General features: G+C 47.1%; 1 protein-coding gene across 1 annotated transcript in view; it reads left to right on the plus strand.

Moving 5' to 3' along the window:
* LOC119970485 (solute carrier organic anion transporter family member 4C1-like) overlaps positions 1–18,023 on the plus strand; it is a 265,140-nt gene that overhangs the window by 163,437 nt on the left and 83,680 nt on the right. The window contains exon 8 of the mRNA XM_038805185.1: positions 3,176–3,371. Coding sequence (XP_038661113.1) covers positions 3,176–3,371 — 196 coding nt within the window. The remainder of the gene's footprint in view (positions 1–3,175; positions 3,372–18,023) is intronic.

Here is an 18,023-nt window from a genome sequence, read left to right on the forward strand (position 1 = left end):
CCTCAACCCCCTTCAAAAATGCTCACCCCAACACCCCCAAACTCCTGACAATCCCCTCTCAGCAAGGCTCACACTGCTCTTCCAATCCCCACCCTCCATCACTCTGCACCACAATCTTACAACAGCAATTCAAAATTTCAAACATTAGAAATAGTTAAGACGGCACGGTGGTTGGCACTGCTGCCTCGCAGTGCTAGGGATCTGGGTTTGACTCCTACATCAGGTAACTGTGTGGAGTTTGCATGTTCTCCCCATGTCTGCGTGGGTTTCCTCCAGGTGCTCTGGTTTCTTCTCACAGTCTAAAGATGTGCAGGTTATATGGATTGGACATGCTAAATTTCCCCTTATGTCCAAAAAGGTTATGTGGGGTTACTGGGTTACGGGGATAGGGTGCGGGCTTGGGCCTAGTTAGGGTGCAGGGTTGGTGCAGATTAGATGGGCCAAATGGCCTCCTTCTGTACTGTAGTGTACTGCAGTCTATGATTCTACTCTATGATACTAGTTTTTAAAAATCTTAACATTTAAAAAAAACACTCACCATTAAAATTGCCCACGATTATTGCAGTACTTTATTACATGCCCCATGATTTCTTGATCTATACTTTGTTCTACAGTATGACTACTGTAAGAGGTCTATGAACTACTCCCACAAGTGATTCCTTTCCTTTGCTATTTCCTATTTCCACCCAAACTAATTCTATATCCTGATCTTCCAAGTCAAGATCATTTCTCACCTTTGGACTGATCTCATTCTTTATTAATAGAGTTACCCCACATCCTTTATTTTTCTTTCTTTCCTTCCTAAATGGTTCTGCTTTTTTTAGATTTAGCCCCTAACTGCTCATGCTCCCTTAGCAGAACCACTTTCTTAATCCTACCTATGTCATTGGCATCCATGTGGACCACAATAACTGGATCCTTCCCCTCATATTCTCAATTTTTTCAGCCCCCAAAGACATGTCCCTAACCCTGAGACCAGGGATATAACATAACCTTTTCACACTCTTGGTTGCAGTGAACAGTATCTATCCCCAAACTATACTGTCTTCTACTCCTACTGCATTCAATTTCACGCCTCCACTTGATTGGCACTATGTGCCACTCAGTTTGCTTCTCCTCCCTGCAGTCTCTGCTATTCACACAAGCTGCAAGAACCGCAAACATGTTAGACGAATGCAATGACTGAGACGCCTCCTATATCTTTTGGATTCCTATACCTGCCTCACGATTATGACAAAATTTTATACCCTCACTTGGCGTGAGTTTGGAGGCAGGGGGTCGTCTAATCAGGCTGGATGGTGGGGGTACCATCTTCATGCTGATTAATAGTTGCCCTTAACTGAACAATTAGCGTAAAATGAAGTGCTTCATTTTCTGCTGCCACTAATATTAACCCAGCAGCACGGGCATATGAAATAAAAAAAATGAAATGAAAATCGCTTAGTGTCACATATAGGCTTCAAATGAAGTTACTATGAAAAGCCCCGAGTCGCCACATTTCTCAGGTAAGGAAGGAGCAGTGCTCCGAAAGCTAGTGATTTGAAACAAACCTGTTGGACTTTAACCTGGTGTTGTAAGACTTCTGACTGTGCTCACCCCAGTCCAACGCCGGAATCTCCACATCATGTTAAACTAAGATAGCTAACAACGGAACCAATCGAGGACTACTCCACCCAGCCGGTTAAAATAAAATAGCATTGGAGGAGCATGATGTGGTCAACAGTGTCAAATCTACAGAAGGATGAAGAACAGTGTCAGATAGTTTACCTTTATCATAAATATATAGGACATCATTTGTAACATTGATAGGAGCTGTATCAGTACTTTGGCAGGAGGGGAAAACCTACTTGGAGGGATTCATATATGGAGTTCTGTGAAAAATGGGCAGTTATAAAACGTTCAAGGATTTTGGAAAGGAAAGGGAGGTTGGAGATACAGTGGTAACTTGCAAAAATAGTGGGCTCAAGCATTGGTTTATTAAGAAGAGGGGTGGTGTCAGCAGATTTAAATGAGAAAAGGACACCACCTGAAGAGAGAGAACCATTAACAAAATGAGCTGGCATGAGGATCAGTATGGGAAGTTAGTAGTCTGCAGTTGGGTGGGAATAAGATCAAGGGAGCAGTAAGTAGATTTCAAGAACAAGATGAGCTTGGAGGGGTGCATGATGGGAAATACAATAGAAACTAGAGGCTGGATTCTCCAGCCCTTCAACTATGTGCAGCGTCACGCCATTCGCTGGCGTTGGAATTCTCTACTCCCGCACCTTGTCACTAGGATTTACCATTGAGGCCAAACCATGCCGCAGGGAAACCCATAGGCAGGGGTGCGCTGCCGGCAGGAACAGAGAATCTTAATGGCTGGAGAATTCCCGCCAAGATGAAGATGTGAGTTCAGGGCTAAGTAGGGTGGAGCGTGAAGGGACATTTGGCCTGGTGGGCTGGTGAAAGGAAGGAAAATGGCAGAGGCAACTGATCAGATGGTAACAATTGTAGTGACAAATCTGTTAATGAGCTCCTCACACTTATTAGAAACAATCAAACTTAAAAACAATGATAATTCCTGTGACCACCCCAAGATTTTGCATTAAATTGTCATTCCCGCGCCCTGTGGTCAAACCCGTTTCACAGGTAGTACGCATGACAGTAACAGACTTAAGGTGGATCTTGCTGAGCAAAATGTCTCTTACAACAAGCTTACGGTTGAATCTGTTAATGTAGCTTTACTGAAGTTTTACAGAATCATCTGGGATGAGATGAGGGCCGATGAATGCTCCCAACCAACTGAGCATACAGAATGTTATTATTTGTGTTTGCTGTTTGATAAATAATTTGACATTACCTATTGTCAAAAGCCATAAGATACATTTAGGTACAAAAATGTTTCCAAATGCAAAGTATCACTCTTCCAATTCACTGTCAGATAATTGCTTTATATGTAATAAATGATGCGGACCTTTTTAAAAGCTATTCTGATAGTTTACTTTTCGAACAGTCATAAGGTCTGTAAATTGTGAGTGATTTTGTAAATTAAATATTGTATGTTTTTGTATCTTATTGTACGAAGAGATCTTCCGTGCTGGCTGTAAATAATAATTGCTCCAGAAAATACACAGATCTCTTCAATGAATCATGCGCTCTAACAATTATATAATTTGTTCTAATCTTTACTTTTAAGGTGCAGTTCTTATCCCTGGAGCTTTCATTGGTCAAATTATTGGTGGGCTCATCATTTCCAAGTTGAAGCTCCATTGTCGAAATGTGTTGAAACTGGCCGCAGCCTCAAGTGCTATTTCACTCTTTTTTTCCTTTGTTTTCATTCTTGCTCAATGTTCAAATCATCCATTTGCTGGAGTCAACCAGGGCTATAATGTGTAAGTAAAAATCAAATTACATTAGGTTTGCCATTTTTTCTGAAATACCTGTGTGATTATTACAATGTGCAAATTTCTAATAGAAGCTGTGAGACTATTATTTTCAGCATTTGGTATAAATAATGTAACTAGTCAACTTTCCCTGGTGTTGCATGCAGAGAGTTAGGATTATGCCTGAGGGTCAGGTGAGAAACATAATTGGAAAGTAATAATTAAATGAGGAGAGACAGAGATTTTGAAGAAAGTTGGGATGGTGGGGGGTCAAATTGGATAGCCCACAAAACCAGACCCAGGGATTGAGAGGCATGATTAAACCCTGTCCATTGACTGCAATGCAGGCAGCTTACCGACTTTGAGCTGTTTGGGCATTTGATTGGGCTTTGTTTCCAATTTGCACATGCTGCATTGTTAGTTTGCTGGACAGCTCGGCAGGAAGTTAATATCATGAGTAGCTAACATCACTTTAAAATGGCTTGCACTGGTTAAAGCCAGCATGCAAATATGGAAAGGGGAGGTACATTGTGGCTGAAGCAGGTGCTAGAAATCAGGGTTGGAGAGAATCTAAATGGGGTAAGAGTGAAGGATAGACAGCACATCAGGGCAGCTTTGGCTCCAAAGTTTTCAGATGCTGGACTGAAGATCTTGGTGGAGAAGGTGTCCTGTATTCGCAGGGGGAAGGCGGTCCATTAGGCACATGGTCAAAAGGCAGGGGGACCAGATAGCTGTGGAGCTAAATGCCAGCCATCAAGCCTTTGAAACACTGGATGCAGTGCTTCAAGAAAATTAATGACTTTACATGAGTGCTGGCTGTTTTGCCTTGTATTTAATTGTTTGTTGGATTTCTTGTAGTTGCTTTGTATTTTTCTGTTTTGTTTTGTAAAGGGAGTCCTCTCTCTCTCTTCCACCATGCCCTGTATCAGTGTGTCCTTCTCCGGTGGCATGTGCTGCTCGTTTGGGCACCTTGCCACCAATGTGGGGCTACTATTGGTAGGGTTTGGAAGGGGTTGGGGGAGAGGTCACTGTACGCTGGCCTTACAGCTAGTGGTTTGTTTAAAGGAACTGTTTTGGATTGCTCTGTGCCCCCTCTTGGGAGGGGGGTGCCCGCACTATGCCCTGCACCGATGTGTCCTTTTCTGGTGGCCCGTGCTCCTCATTTAGGTGCCTTTCCACCGATGTGGGGCTACCGGGGGCAGCGGGAACTTGGACTATGGCAAGAGAGAACGGTGCTATGACTGGTTGGATGGAGGGGAAGAGGAGCCTCTTGCTGCTGCCAATTGCTTGCAGGGGGGAGAGAGGAGAGAGCTTGCAGCTGCTGTGCCTGGACTCATACTTGTTACTGGTTCCCTTTCTGCTTATCGGCTGGGAGTAGAGCATGGGGTGGATTTTGGCTGGCCTGCTGCCAGGCTGAAAGTGGAGGAGAACGGACTCACTTTTACAGTTTTCGGCTAGATGGTGTCCGGAGACCAGACGCCAGAATTGTGAGAATGACAGAGCGGTTATGTATACTGCTTGTTGATGTTGGTTTTGTTTTATTGTTGGGGAATTGTATTTTTATTATTCTATTTCCAGTGCTAGTGAGGGGTAGGGGAGTTCTCTCTCTCTCTCCACTCTTTGTCTCTCATTCTCGCTCTCTCATTCTCTCTCTCACACGGTGCCCTGCACCAGTGTGCCATTCCGCCAATGTGGGCTGCCGTTGGGGCGGGGGAGAGGTGCTGGCTCGTCTGGAACCCAGTGTATCTCCAGGCACTTAGAGTGGGCATCACCGGCGGGGTGTCTAAGGAGTGGTGGATGGCTATCGCCTCCATGTTGGGTGCTGCCGGCTTTGTGGAGAGGGGCAGGTGGCTTAATGCATCTGCATGCAGAATCCTTGTGCCTGGACGATGTTTCAGGGCATATAATTGTAGCAGCAAGCAGCAACGCCGATCGGTGGACCCAAGCAGACATGATTGGCAGGATCACTCGGTCTACTTTAAGCAACCCCAGCAGGGGCTTGTGGTTCGTGTATATCATGAATGCGCATCCATGGGACCTCCAGTGGTGACCAAAGATTGAGTTGTCGCTTATTTGGTAGCTCCCGCTCGTGGTGCACCTATGGGACATTTTTCCCTGAGTAGCGGTGGATTTGATCGACAAAACAGGAGACTGGTGTAGTAGAGGAGAAGGATTCCCCATCAGCGTATGGATTTGTGGACCAGAAGTGGTCTGAAAAGGAGAGAACGTTGGTCGAAGAAGGGAGTGGTGTCTGCAGCACAGGAGAATATGGCAGAGGGTCAGGGACCAAAACTGCCGGTCCAGTGGTCAATGGACCAGTTGGTGGACTTTCCCCAGAAGAGCTTTGCTCAGCAAAGAAAAGAAACCTGAATCCGATTAAGGCAGGGATTGACCGTGTGGAGCAGAGATTGGAAGCCTAGGGCCAGACGATTCAGAAGGTGGAAGAGGTGGTTGCTGAGCACGATGACCAGCTAGCCGCGATGGCGGCGGAGATGGGGCTGATAATGGACCACCAGAAGAGGCTGAAAGAGAAAGTGGAGGATTTGGAGAACAGGTTGCACAGGCAGAACCTGAAGATTGTTGGCCTCCCGGAGGGCAGCTAGGGATCGGACGCAGGGGCATATGTGGCGCGTATGTTCGAGAAGCTGCTTGGGTAAGGTGCGTTTGCTCAACCCTTGGAGGTGGACAGGGCGCACAGTGCGCTGTGAGGAAGCCGCTGAGGAATGAGCCGCCGAGGGCGATGGTGGTATGAATGCACCGGTTCCTGGCCAAGGAACAGATCTTGAGGTGGGCCAGGCAGATGAGGAGCTGCATATGGGAAGGCAACGAGCTGCAGTTTTACCAGGACTTGGATGCAGAACTGGCCAAAAGGGTGAGTTTCAATCAGGTGAAATCGGCCCTCTTTAAGAAGGAGGTGAAGTTCGGCATGCTGTACCCAGAGCGTTTGTGGGTCACTTATGAGAGCCAGGAACATTATTTTGAATTGCCAGACGAGGCGATGAATTTTGTAAAGCACAGGGGACTGGCAGGTGATGGAGGACATTGAACTCGGGGACAAGTAGTTGTATTTTTGATATGCTGCTAAATTTTTTTTCTCTTTTTGGTTTTGTATGTATTGTTTTGCACTAGGTTTGGGGCTGTTGTTGTGTTGCTCCGTTTTGTTTTCAGGTTAACTTTGTTATTAATGGGGGATGGTGGGTGGAATTTTCTTCTTTGTGTTTGTTAGGAATTGTGATGTTTTGTATATGTATGTTCGAGAGGCGGGGGGGAGATCAGTGGGGGGTAGGATGCTTGGCGCCACGGGTGGGGGCTACGAGGCTAGCTGGGCAGGCTAGCTCACGGAAGTGCAATGGTTGGGCGAGCAGATGATCAGTTTGTTGAGGAGGATTGGGATTGTTATTTTGTTATGGGGGGAGGGAGGGGGGAATTGTTCTGACGGGGAGGGACTGGGGCTTGGAGACAAATTGTGGGTCGATGATGGTGGGCGCCCGAGGACGGTCCTGAGGAGGCACGGGACACGGGCTGCAGGCTGGATTAAGAAGGGTTATGGTTGATTGGCAGGGCGGGGAGCGGGGGGAGGGGGGCATGCTGAGGGGAGGGTGTGGGAGTGGGGCATGGGGGGGGCTGGGAGGGTAGTGATCTTGATCAATAAGTGTGTGTCATTTGAGGTAGGTAGCATAGTGGCAGACTCGGTTGGGGGGGGGTAGGTACGTATGGTGACGGGGAGCTGGAGGGGATGCCGGTGGTATTAGTGAATATTTATCACCCAAACTGGAACAATGTGGAGTTTATGAGGCGGGTGTTGGGGAGGATCCGGACTTGGACTCACATAGGCTGATCTTGGCGGGGGTACTTTAATACATTATAGATCCGAGATTGGATTAATCGAGTTCGAGGACAGGGAGGGTGCCATCAGCAGCAAAGGAAGTAAAGAGATTTATGGAACAGATGAGGGGTAGATCCATGGAGGTTCGGATGACCAAGAGCGAAGGAATTTTCTTTTTTCGCCCATGTATACAAAGTGTACTCCCGGATAGATTTTTTCATTTTGAGCAGGGCTTTGCTGGCGGGGGTGGTGGATGCCAAGTATTTGGCAATTATTGTGTTGGACCATGCCCCACACTGGGTGGATTTGCGAGTGAGCAAGGATGGGGGTCAGCGCCCACAATGGAGATTGGATGTAGGACTGTTAGCACATGAGGAGGTGTGCGGGTGGGTGAGGATAAATGACACGGGAGGTTTTGGCAGCAACGGTATCGGAGGCACTGAAGGCAGTAGTTAGGGGGGAGCTGATTTTGGTATGGGCTTATAGGGAGAAGATGGAGCTGGAAGAGATGGATACACTGGTTAGGGAGATCCTCCAGGTGGATAGAAGGTACTCGGAAGCCCCGGAGGCAGTGTTGTTGAGGATGCGGCAGAAGCTGCAGATCGAGTTTGGTCTGCTATCCACAGTGAAGGCAGTGGGGCAGTTGAGGAAGGTGAGAAGGGGGAGAAGGCCAGTAGGACGCTGGCACAGCAACTCAGGAATAAAGAGGTGGCCAGGGAGATAGCAAGAGTGAAGGATAGAGGGGGAAACATAATTTTGGACCCAGCGGGGGTGAACAGCGTGTTCAAGGAATTTTACAGTCGGCTGTATGAGTCGGAGCCCCCAGCTGGGATGGAGGGGATGAGGCAATTCTTGGAGGGTATGGAATTTCCGACGGTGGAGGAAGGGTTGGTGGGAAGGCTGGGAGCCCCGATCAGGATTGTGGAAATAGTAGAGGAATTGGAGGCCATGCAATATGGCAAGGCCTTGGGACCAGACGAATACCCAGTGGAATTTTGTAAGAGGTTTTCTGGGGTGCTGGCTCCACTGCTGGTGAGGGCATTTAATAATGCAAGGGAGCCGGGTGTTCTTCCTCCAACAATGTCACAGGCTTCAATCTCATTGATCCTGAAGCGGGAGAAGGACCCAGAACAACGCGGATCATACAGACCAATCTCCCTACTAAATGTTGACGCCAAATTGCTGGCCAAGGTTTTGGCCTTGAGGATAGAGGATTGCGTTTCAGGGGTGATAGGGAAGGACCAGGCAGGATTTGTCAAAGGGAGGCAGTTCACGGCCAACGTTAGAAGGCTCTTGAATGTCATGTGATGGAGGTGGTGATTGCTATGGACGAGGAGAAGGCCTTCGACCTGGTGGAGTGGAAGTGGGAGGTCCTGATGTGGTTTGGGTTTGGGCAGAGTTTTGTAGATTGGGTCTGGTTGCTGTATCAGGTGCCTAGCGGATGAACTGGGTGACTTTGGAATATTTCAGACTGAGCCGGGGGACGAGGTAAGGATATCCACTCTCCCCACTGTTGTTTGCCTTGTCTATAGAGGAATTGGCGATGGCACTGAGAGCGTCAAAGGACTGGAAGGGGCTAGTCCAGGGGTGCGTGGAGCACAGGGTCTTGTTGTATGCGGATGGCCTACTCCTGTATATTTCTGACCTGTTAGGGAGAATGGGAGAGATTATGCAGATGTTTAAAGTGGGTTAATACGGTGAATTCTGGGTTTGTATGGGCGGTAAAACCCGTGAGTAATGAGAATACTGTTGGTGCGGAGCTGAGGGGGGAGGGGGGGGGGGGGGGGGGGGGGGGGGGGGGTGGTTAGCCCTACCGAACTTTGGGAATTACAACTGGGCCGCAAATATAGCTATGATCAGGAAATGGGGCAGTGGTCGGTGTGGGAGTGGGTGGAGGTGTCATCACGTTGGGGCACAAGTTTAGGAGCACTGGTAATGGTGCCTCTGCCATTCTCGCCGGCCTGATACTGCACAAGCCCAGTGGTGGTGGCGGCTCTGAGAGTTTGGAGGCAGTGGCGGAAGCATATGGGAGTGGAGCGAGCATCAGTGCGGGCTTCAATTTGTGGTAATCAGCGGTTTGTCCCGGGGAGGTTGGATGGGGGGTTTCGGAGGTGGCAAAGAGCAGATATTGAGAGACTGGGAGATCTGTTTACTGATGGGAGCTTTCCTTGTTTGCCGGATCTGGAGGAGGAGTTTGAATTGCCGGGTGGGAATGGGTTTCGCTATCTGCAGGTGAGGGACTTTGTGCGAAGGCAGGTTTCGACCTTTCGCTTCTACCGCCGCAGGGGATACAGGACAAGGGAGTGGGGGAAGGGAACGTATCGGAAATTTATAAAGAGCTCATGGAATGGGAGGGAACCCAGATAGGGGAGGTAAAGCGCAGGTGTGAAGATTAGCTAGAGGCAGGTGGGAGGATGCCCTGTGCAGAGTCAGCACATCCTCATCATGTGCCAGGCTCAGTTCAAGGTGATTCACCGGGCACACATGGCGGTGGCCCGGATGAGCAGGTTTCCTGGGGAAGAGGACAGGTGTGTGAGAGGTGCAGGAGGGCCCGCAAATCATGTCCACATGTTTTGGACATGTCCGAAGCTCAGGGGACCCAAGCCTCATTTGCTGGTGTCATGCCCACGGTGCTAAAAATGAGGGTGGTGCCGAGTTCAGAAGTGGCGATCTTTGGAGTGTCAGAAGACCCAGGAGTCCAGGGGGCGGGAGAGGCTGATGTTTGAGCCTTTGCCTCATTGGTAGCCTGGAGAAGGATCTTATCAGGGGTATGGGTTAGTGATTATGCTGGGTTTCTCAGGCTTGAGAAAATTAAGTATGCCATGTTAGGATCAATGGTAGGGTTCGTCCGGAGGTGGCAGCCGTTTATCGACTTCTTCAGGGAAAACTAAACTGTTCACAAATACAATAAGTGGGTGGGTGCTAGGGAATAAGGGGTGCAGGGGGAGTTAGTTCAGTTTAGTTTAGCTCAATTTAGGCGGGATCAGTGCGAGATCAGTAAGCTATGTTGGCGGGGTATGGGTGTTTGTAGGGGGTGGTGTTACGCACTGAATGTGCAGAGAGACCTGGGTGCGCTAGTGCATGAGTCACAGAAAGTTGGTTTACAGGTGCAACAGGTGATTAAGAAGGCAAATGGAATTGTGTCCTTCATTGCTAGACGGATGGAGTTTAAGACTAGGGAGGTTATGTTGCAATTGTATAAGGTGTTAGTGAGGCCACACCTGGAGTATTGTGTTCAGTTTTGGTCTCCTTACTTGAGAAAGGACGTACTGGCACTGGAGGGTGTGCAGAAGAGATTCACTAGGTTAATCCCAGAGCTGAAGGGGTTGGATTATGAGGAGAGGTTGAGTAGACTGGGACTGTACTCGTTGGAATTTAGAAGGATGAGGGGGGATCTTATAGAAACATTTAAAATTATGAAGGGAATAGATAGGATAGATGCAGGCAGGTTGTAGAAGGGGAAGTAGATTTAGGACTGAGTTTAGGAGGAACTTCTTCACCCAAAGGGTTGTGAATCTATGGAATTCCTTGCCCAGTGAAGCAGTTGAGGGTCCTTCATTACATGTTTTTAAGGTAAAGATAGATAGTTTTTTGAAGAATAAAGGGATTAAGGGTTATGGTGTTCGGGCCGTAAAGTGGAGCTGAGTCCACAAAAGATCAGCCATGATCTCATTGAATGGCGGAGCAGGCTCGAGGGACCAGATGGCCTACTCCTGCTCCTAGTTCTTATGTTCTTATGTTATGTTCATATGAATTATGTTTACATTTGTAGTTCTAACTTTTGTTGTTATAAAACCATAAATGCCTAAATAAAATGCTTGTCTAAAAGAAAATGAATGTGCGTCCATGGACGTATTGTTGGAATGTTCGCACCACAAATACGAAGGCCAAACCTTCCTTTCCCACCTGCAAGTAGTTTCGATCGGCATCCACAAGTGTGCGGGATGCAAAGGCAATTGGCCTCTCCAAGCCATCGGGCATGCGGTGTGCCAGTACTGTTCAAACACCATATGACGGTGGAATGAATTGAGCAACATGGCCATCCGGGGAATGAATTTTCCATCGTAGTTCACCGGACCTAGGAAAGAGCGGAGCTCCGTGGGGTCACAAGAGATAGGGACTGGCGGATTTCCCGCACCTTGTCCTCCACTGGATGGAGGCCCTTATAGTCTTCCCGGTAGCCTAAATACGTGACCTCAGGCACATAAAAGACACACTTCTCTCTCCAGAGACAGATCCCAAACTGCTTGAGGACCTTGGTGAGGATCTCCATGTACTTCATGTTTGAGGATCCTGTGATGAGGATGTCATCCAGGTAAATGGCCACTCATGGCAATCAACGTAGTATATTCCCCATGACATGCTTGAAAATGGCACAGGCCGAGGAGACTCCAAAAGGCAAACAAGTGTATTTGTACAGACTCCAATGTGTGTTGATTATTACATACTTCCGTGATCCCTGGGTCGAGCAGCAAACAAAGAATAATACAGCACAGGACAGGCCCTTCAGCCCTCCAAGCCTGCTCACCATCCTCTGATACCAACCTTTGCCAAAACCCTCAGCACTTTTCTGTGCAATATCCCTCTGTACCCATCCTATCCATGTGTTTGTCAAGATGCCTTTTGAATGCCGTTAATGTATCTGCTTCTGCAACCTACCCTGGTAATGCGTTCCAGGTACTCACCATCCTCTGCGCAAAAAAACAGCCGTGTCATCTCCTCTAAATTTTGCTCCATGGACCTGCTCCCTGGTGACTGACTAACTAATCAGACCAGCTACATTTTCCTCCAAATCGTTTATGTACGCTACAAATAACAGAGGCTCCAGTAGAGATCCCTGTGGAACACCACTAGTCACAACCTTCCATTCAGAAAAACACCCTTCTACTGCTACCTTCTGCTTTCTGTGACTGAGCCAGTTCTGTATTCATCTTATTACCCCACATCTTCAGCTGTCGGTAATTGTGACTCATGTCCAACTTCGGAAATGTCTTGCCCCTGCTAGAGCCGGGCATAAAGATCTTTGATCTGAGGGACTGGGTAACAGTCGAGACAGGACACCCGGTTAATGGTCATCCAAATAGTCGCCACATAGTCGCACCAACCCATTGGGCTTCATTATGGCACCACAATCCGTGAAATGGATGGGGCGCATGATGCCCAATTGCTGCAACCGGTCCAACTCCCAGTCGACCTTGAGTCGCAGTGCGTACAGCACAGGGTGGGTTCGGAAATACCATCCTAACCGTTCTCATCCATGTTGATTGTAGTCACTGCTCCCTTCATTTCCCGAGGTCTTTGGAAAATGTTTACGGAAATTTTGCCAGAACCCCTTCTGGCCCATGGGGGTACATCTGCCAATCCAGTCGCAGCCAATTGTGCCCAAATAGGCTCGGCCTGTTGCCGCGCACTACCAGCGATGGTAGGCACACGGATGGATCCCTATACACATCGGGCTCATTGGCAGTGCCCTTGATTGGCAAACATTCCCCAGTATAAGTGGCTAGCTGGGCTTCGTGTTCCTGATTTCCAGCAACTGGAGGCTGATCCGGATTGCCATGAACGTGCTGTGGCTGGTGACAGAGACCACCACCACAGTGTCGAACTCCATCTCAGTGGGGTGTTCATTAACATAGAGCTTAACATAGAACATACAGTGCAGAAGGAAGCCATTCAGCCCATCGAGTCTGCATTGACCCACTAAACCCCTCACTTCCACCCTATCCACACAACCTAATAACCCCTCCTAATGTGGCCAATTCACCTAACCTGCACGTCTTTGGACTGTGGGAGGAAACCGGAGCACCCGGACGAAACCAACACAGACATGGAGAGAACGTGCAGACTCCGCACAGACAGTGACCCAGCGGGGAATCAAACTTGGAACCCTGCCGCTGTGAAGCCACAGTGATAGCCACTTGTGCTACCGTGCTGCCCTAAGTACATTGAGCTTCAGAGTCACCCGGTCGGCGTGGACCTGGGGCCTGTGACACAGTGTAGCGGTCGGGGTGGTTACTCATCCTCCAGGAAGTGCTTGCAGTCTTTTGGGAAGGGATGATGACTGGCCTGTTGCCTGGGAATGGCTCCTTTACGTCAGGATTTTTCAATGTGTAGGTCGTGACCCGGGGGTGAATGCAGGCGTCATGACTTCTGCCAGAATACTAGACAATGGCCTTCATGATTTGCTGCCTCTGGTCACTCACCCTTTCCAAATTGAGAGAGTGGAATTGCTTCCTGAACACCCTGAGTGATTGGCCTCCTGCTGAAAACCCTTCTTTTCCATCAGAAATCTATCTGCCCATCTCAAATCTCCCTGCTTTAGAAATCTCTTTCAACAGGATAATCCATCCACCTGAATGGCTAGACTGGGCACATCTGGCATTGGGCCTTCAACCTCAGTTAAATGTGGATAGCTGCTGAGCGTGCCAAGGCAGCATGCCAGTGAACAAGTTTTGAATTTCAATCCCACCTTCAGCTGCATTCAGATCAACCCGATTTTGTACAGGGGACCTCAAATGCGCATTAATGACATCATTTTATCATGGAAAGGCCCAATGCTTGCCTGGATGGTCACTCTTAGCCTCATGCAGTAGAATGTACATTCAGCAGTAGGAAGGAAACCCCACCTGGTGGTATTAAAAGGAATCATCAACTACTTGCATGTCAGCTGCCAATTAATGTTTTCTGCTGCTGCGACAATGCAACAAGTGTTTGGGGCTTTCTGAAGTTATTGAACTTGGCAAAGTTCCACAGGAATTGGTGTGGCAGATTGTGTAAGTCTTTTTGCTCACTCTGCACAAACCAGTTCTCAAAGATATGCTTCCATTAGTAGGCATTTCCCTAGGAATACAGCTTTACTTGGAGAATGAAGAGAGGCCATGCAAAGCATCCTCGGCTGTTAAAAGAAGAAGGGGGAAGAGGGGTAGAACAGTCAGCTGCAGGGGTGAAACACTAATCCAGGAGGACACTGCAATCAAGACACCAATGAAAATTATAGTGCGATATGTAAATAGATAAGCAACAATGATGGAAAGTGAAGCTATAAGTGCAGTTGGAACAGAAGACTGCCGCAGATTTATTATCTGTACTTTATTTTCGTACACTAATCTGGCATTTATTATATGGTAACAATGGGCATTTCTTTGTCAAATTTCTCTCCTACAATCCCTCGATCTCTCTATCTTGGTTGTCCTGTGAGGGTCCCTTTAAGAAAAGTGTGTTTATCACATAGCTGCAGTGATGTCATTGTGTGGGCGGAGCTGAGCTGTGTTTCTGGCTTTTTACTTTCAGTTTGAGCTGGAAGCTGATTTTTGGCTCTGAGGTTTAGTTTCATTTTCAGTTGGGGAGCTGCATTCAAACCAAGGTGGTGTTTTCTCTCTCTCTCTGCCTACTAAATAATGTCTCCAGATCACTTCATGATTTCAAAGTAATACCTGTTTCTGTAAGGAATGCAAACCTACTGTCTTTGTTAAAAAGAGTTTTTGACTTATGGATGTTGTGAGGAAAATTATTAAGGGTTACCTATAGAGTATTGTATTGGTGGGGATTATCAGTGTTGGTAGTTGATAAGATGTTTACTGTATGTTTATAAAATGTTATCTGGATTCATAGAATAAACATTGCTTTTGTTTAAACATACTTTAGATCTCTGTTGCATCACACCTGTAAAGTGGGTCCTTGTGCTCCCCATAACCACAATTTATTAAAAGTTGTGGGGCAGGTGAACTCCATGATATACTTTGGTGTTCTCTAAACCCTGGCCCATAATACAGTGTTTCTATTCTTAATCTCTGTTTGTTCCCCAAATCTGTCTTTGTAACCCCAAACTGTATCTTTATCTGTCTCACAATTCAAGTTCCTTTTTTCTTCCAGTCGTTGTCTTTCTCTGCAGTCCCAGTATCTGTCTCCCTCTGTTTCTCGACCGGTTTCTTTGTTCCACAGCCTCTCTTGCTACGTCTGTCTCCCAATTTCAATTTTCCCGTTCTTCAATCTCTGTATGATCTGTTTGTCGTCCTGTGACCCAGTTGTGTCATTTTCTGGTCCATCGTAAGTTAACTGTCTTCCATTCACCCATAGTCCACAAACTGTTTGCAGCAGCTGGACACTGACCAAGCTGTCATTTGGCTTTAAAACTGGAGGTTGTGAGGACTGCTGGCGGTGGCGACAAACAGCCTAACAACGAATTGCAGAGCAGTCAAAAAGTGGCATTAGAGGTGTTGGTGTGAAAACATTCATCAAAGAGGATCCCAGACAAGTGATCCAATTATAACATACGGATTAGTGGGCTGTGTTGGCATATCAGAGACATTGAGAATCATCAAGAAAAGCAGCAGAATGGGGTAATTAAACCAGAAAGGAGGGGAAAAGAAAATCAATAATATAATGCTTAAAGGCGCATTAAAGTGAACAAAGGGGTAACTGTAAAACAACCTCACTAGCTAATGCTGGAAAAACTGAAACAGGCTGTAAATTATTTTCACAAAAAACTCAGCAGGATCATCTCATGGCCTGTATCGGAACTGCGTACACACTTTAAGCAGGTTTTTTGAAGCATTCACTCACTATAAAATAGCAGCTTGTGTGCATAACCAGCCATGTGATAGAAGCTGTAATGCCATTAACATTGAAAACAATTATTATGGCACTGTGTACAGGCATGACAGGTATTGCTGTCAATTTCAAGTCATATGACAGGCTATTAGCCTCAGGATCATAAAGTAATTAAAGCACATGAGGAGGCCATTTGGCTCATTGAGTCCATGCTGGCTCTCAGTCGGGAAATCCAAGCCAGACCATTCCTCTGCTCCTGTAAATTTATTTCCCTCATGTGTCAATTCAATTTTCATAGAATCCCTACAGTGCAGAAGGAGGCTATTCGGTCCATTGAGTTCGCACCGGCCCTTGGAAAGAGCACTCCAACTAGGCTCAGGCCTACACCCACACCCTATCCCCTAATCCAGTCTAATCTTTTGGACACTAAGGGGCAATTTAGAATGGCCAATCCACCTAACCTGCACATCTTTGGACTGTGGGAGGAAACAGGAGCATCTGGAGGAAATCTACGCAGACACGGGGAGGAAGTGCAAACTCCACACAGTGACCCGAGGCCAGAATTGAACCCGGGTCCCTGGTGCTATGCGGCAGCAGTGCTAACCATTATGCCACCGTGCCCCCTTTTCGATTGAAATCATCAATCGTCTCTGACTCCACCACCCTCATAGGCAATGAGTTCCAGGGATTATCACTCTCTGCATAAACAGTTATTCCTCATATACTCCCTGCATCTGTGTTCCCTATTCCTTGTACCATCAACAACTGGGAACAGCTTTTCATTAACTAACCTACCATAATCTTGTACACTTTTAATAATCTCCCCTTTGCTTCAAAGAGAACATCCGCAATTTCTCCAACTTAATCTTGTAGCTAAAATCCCTGATCTCTGGAATCAATCTAGAACATTTCCTCTGCACCTTCTAAGGTCCACATATTCTTCCGAAAGGGATGGTGACTGGGGGCAAGATCTTCTGGCTTTTCAGGCCGGTGGGATCTTCCGGCCCCACTGAGGATGAACCCCACCACGGGTTTCCCCGTGGCATGGGGTGGATTCAGTGGCAAATTTCATTGACAGCATTGGGACCATAAGATTCTGCTGCTGGCCAACGGTGAGCCGCCTGCTGCCTCCCGCCACCAGAGAATCTTGCCCTAAAACTGAAAACAATACTCTAGCTGTGGCCTAACCAGAGCTTCATAAAGATTCAACATCGCTTAACTACTTTTGTACTCGATGCCTATATTTATGCTGCCCAAGATCTGATATGTTTTGCTAATTGTTATCTCTGTATATCTATGTACATGAGCCCATGATCTATCTGTCCATGCAAACTCTTTAGAACTGTGCCATTGAGTCTACATTGTCTCTCCCTATTCCTTCTATCAAAACCTCACATCTGTTAAATTCATGTGCCATTTGTCTCCCATTCTGCTCAGCCTATGTATGTTCTGTTGTAGTTGATTGCATCACCCTCACTGCCACATTTAAAAATTTGAGATCACCGTAAATTTCAAAATTTTCATTAGTATTCCAATATCCAAGTCGCTTATACATGTCAAAAAAGCACTGATCCTAGCACTGACTATTGGGAAACATCATCCTTCAGTCTGAGAGACAAACATTTACCACAATCGCTGACTTCTGTCCTTAAACCAATATTTATTCACTGGCCCTCAAACGCTTTCTTAAAATTGGTGGAGAATATCAATTGCATTTCCTTCATCGACCTCCTTTGTTATGTCATCAAAAAATTCAATTAGATTAATCAAGCACATAGAATCATAGAATTTACAATGCAGAAGGAGGCCATTTGGCCATCGAGTCTGCATCAGCAATTGGAAAGAGCACCCTCCTTCAGCCCACACCTCCATCCTATCCCCCTAACCCAGTAACCCCACCTAACCCTTTGGCCACGAAGGGGCAATTTAGCACGGCCAATCCACCTGACCTGCATATCTTTGGACTGTGGGAGGAACCCAGAGCACCCGGAGGAAACTCACGCAGACACGGGGAGAAAGTGCAAACTCCATACAGTCACCCGAGGTCAGAACCAAACCCGGGTCCCTGCCGCTGTGAGGCAGCAGTGCTAACCACGGTGACTCCGTGCCGCCAAAGGCGAGTAAAACATACATTTAAGGCGAACAATTGAAGCTTCCTCCCATTGAGAATATAGCATTTCTTAATAGAGAAAATGGCTTAACTTGACACCGAGTATAGTCCTAAACTATAAGATATTAAAATGCTATGGTTACATGCAGCATTGATGTCTAAGATACTCCTTGTT

Source organism: Scyliorhinus canicula, chromosome 8 (assembly GCF_902713615.1).
Source record: "Scyliorhinus canicula chromosome 8, sScyCan1.1, whole genome shotgun sequence".
NCBI classification, from domain to species: domain Eukaryota; kingdom Metazoa; phylum Chordata; class Chondrichthyes; order Carcharhiniformes; family Scyliorhinidae; genus Scyliorhinus; species Scyliorhinus canicula.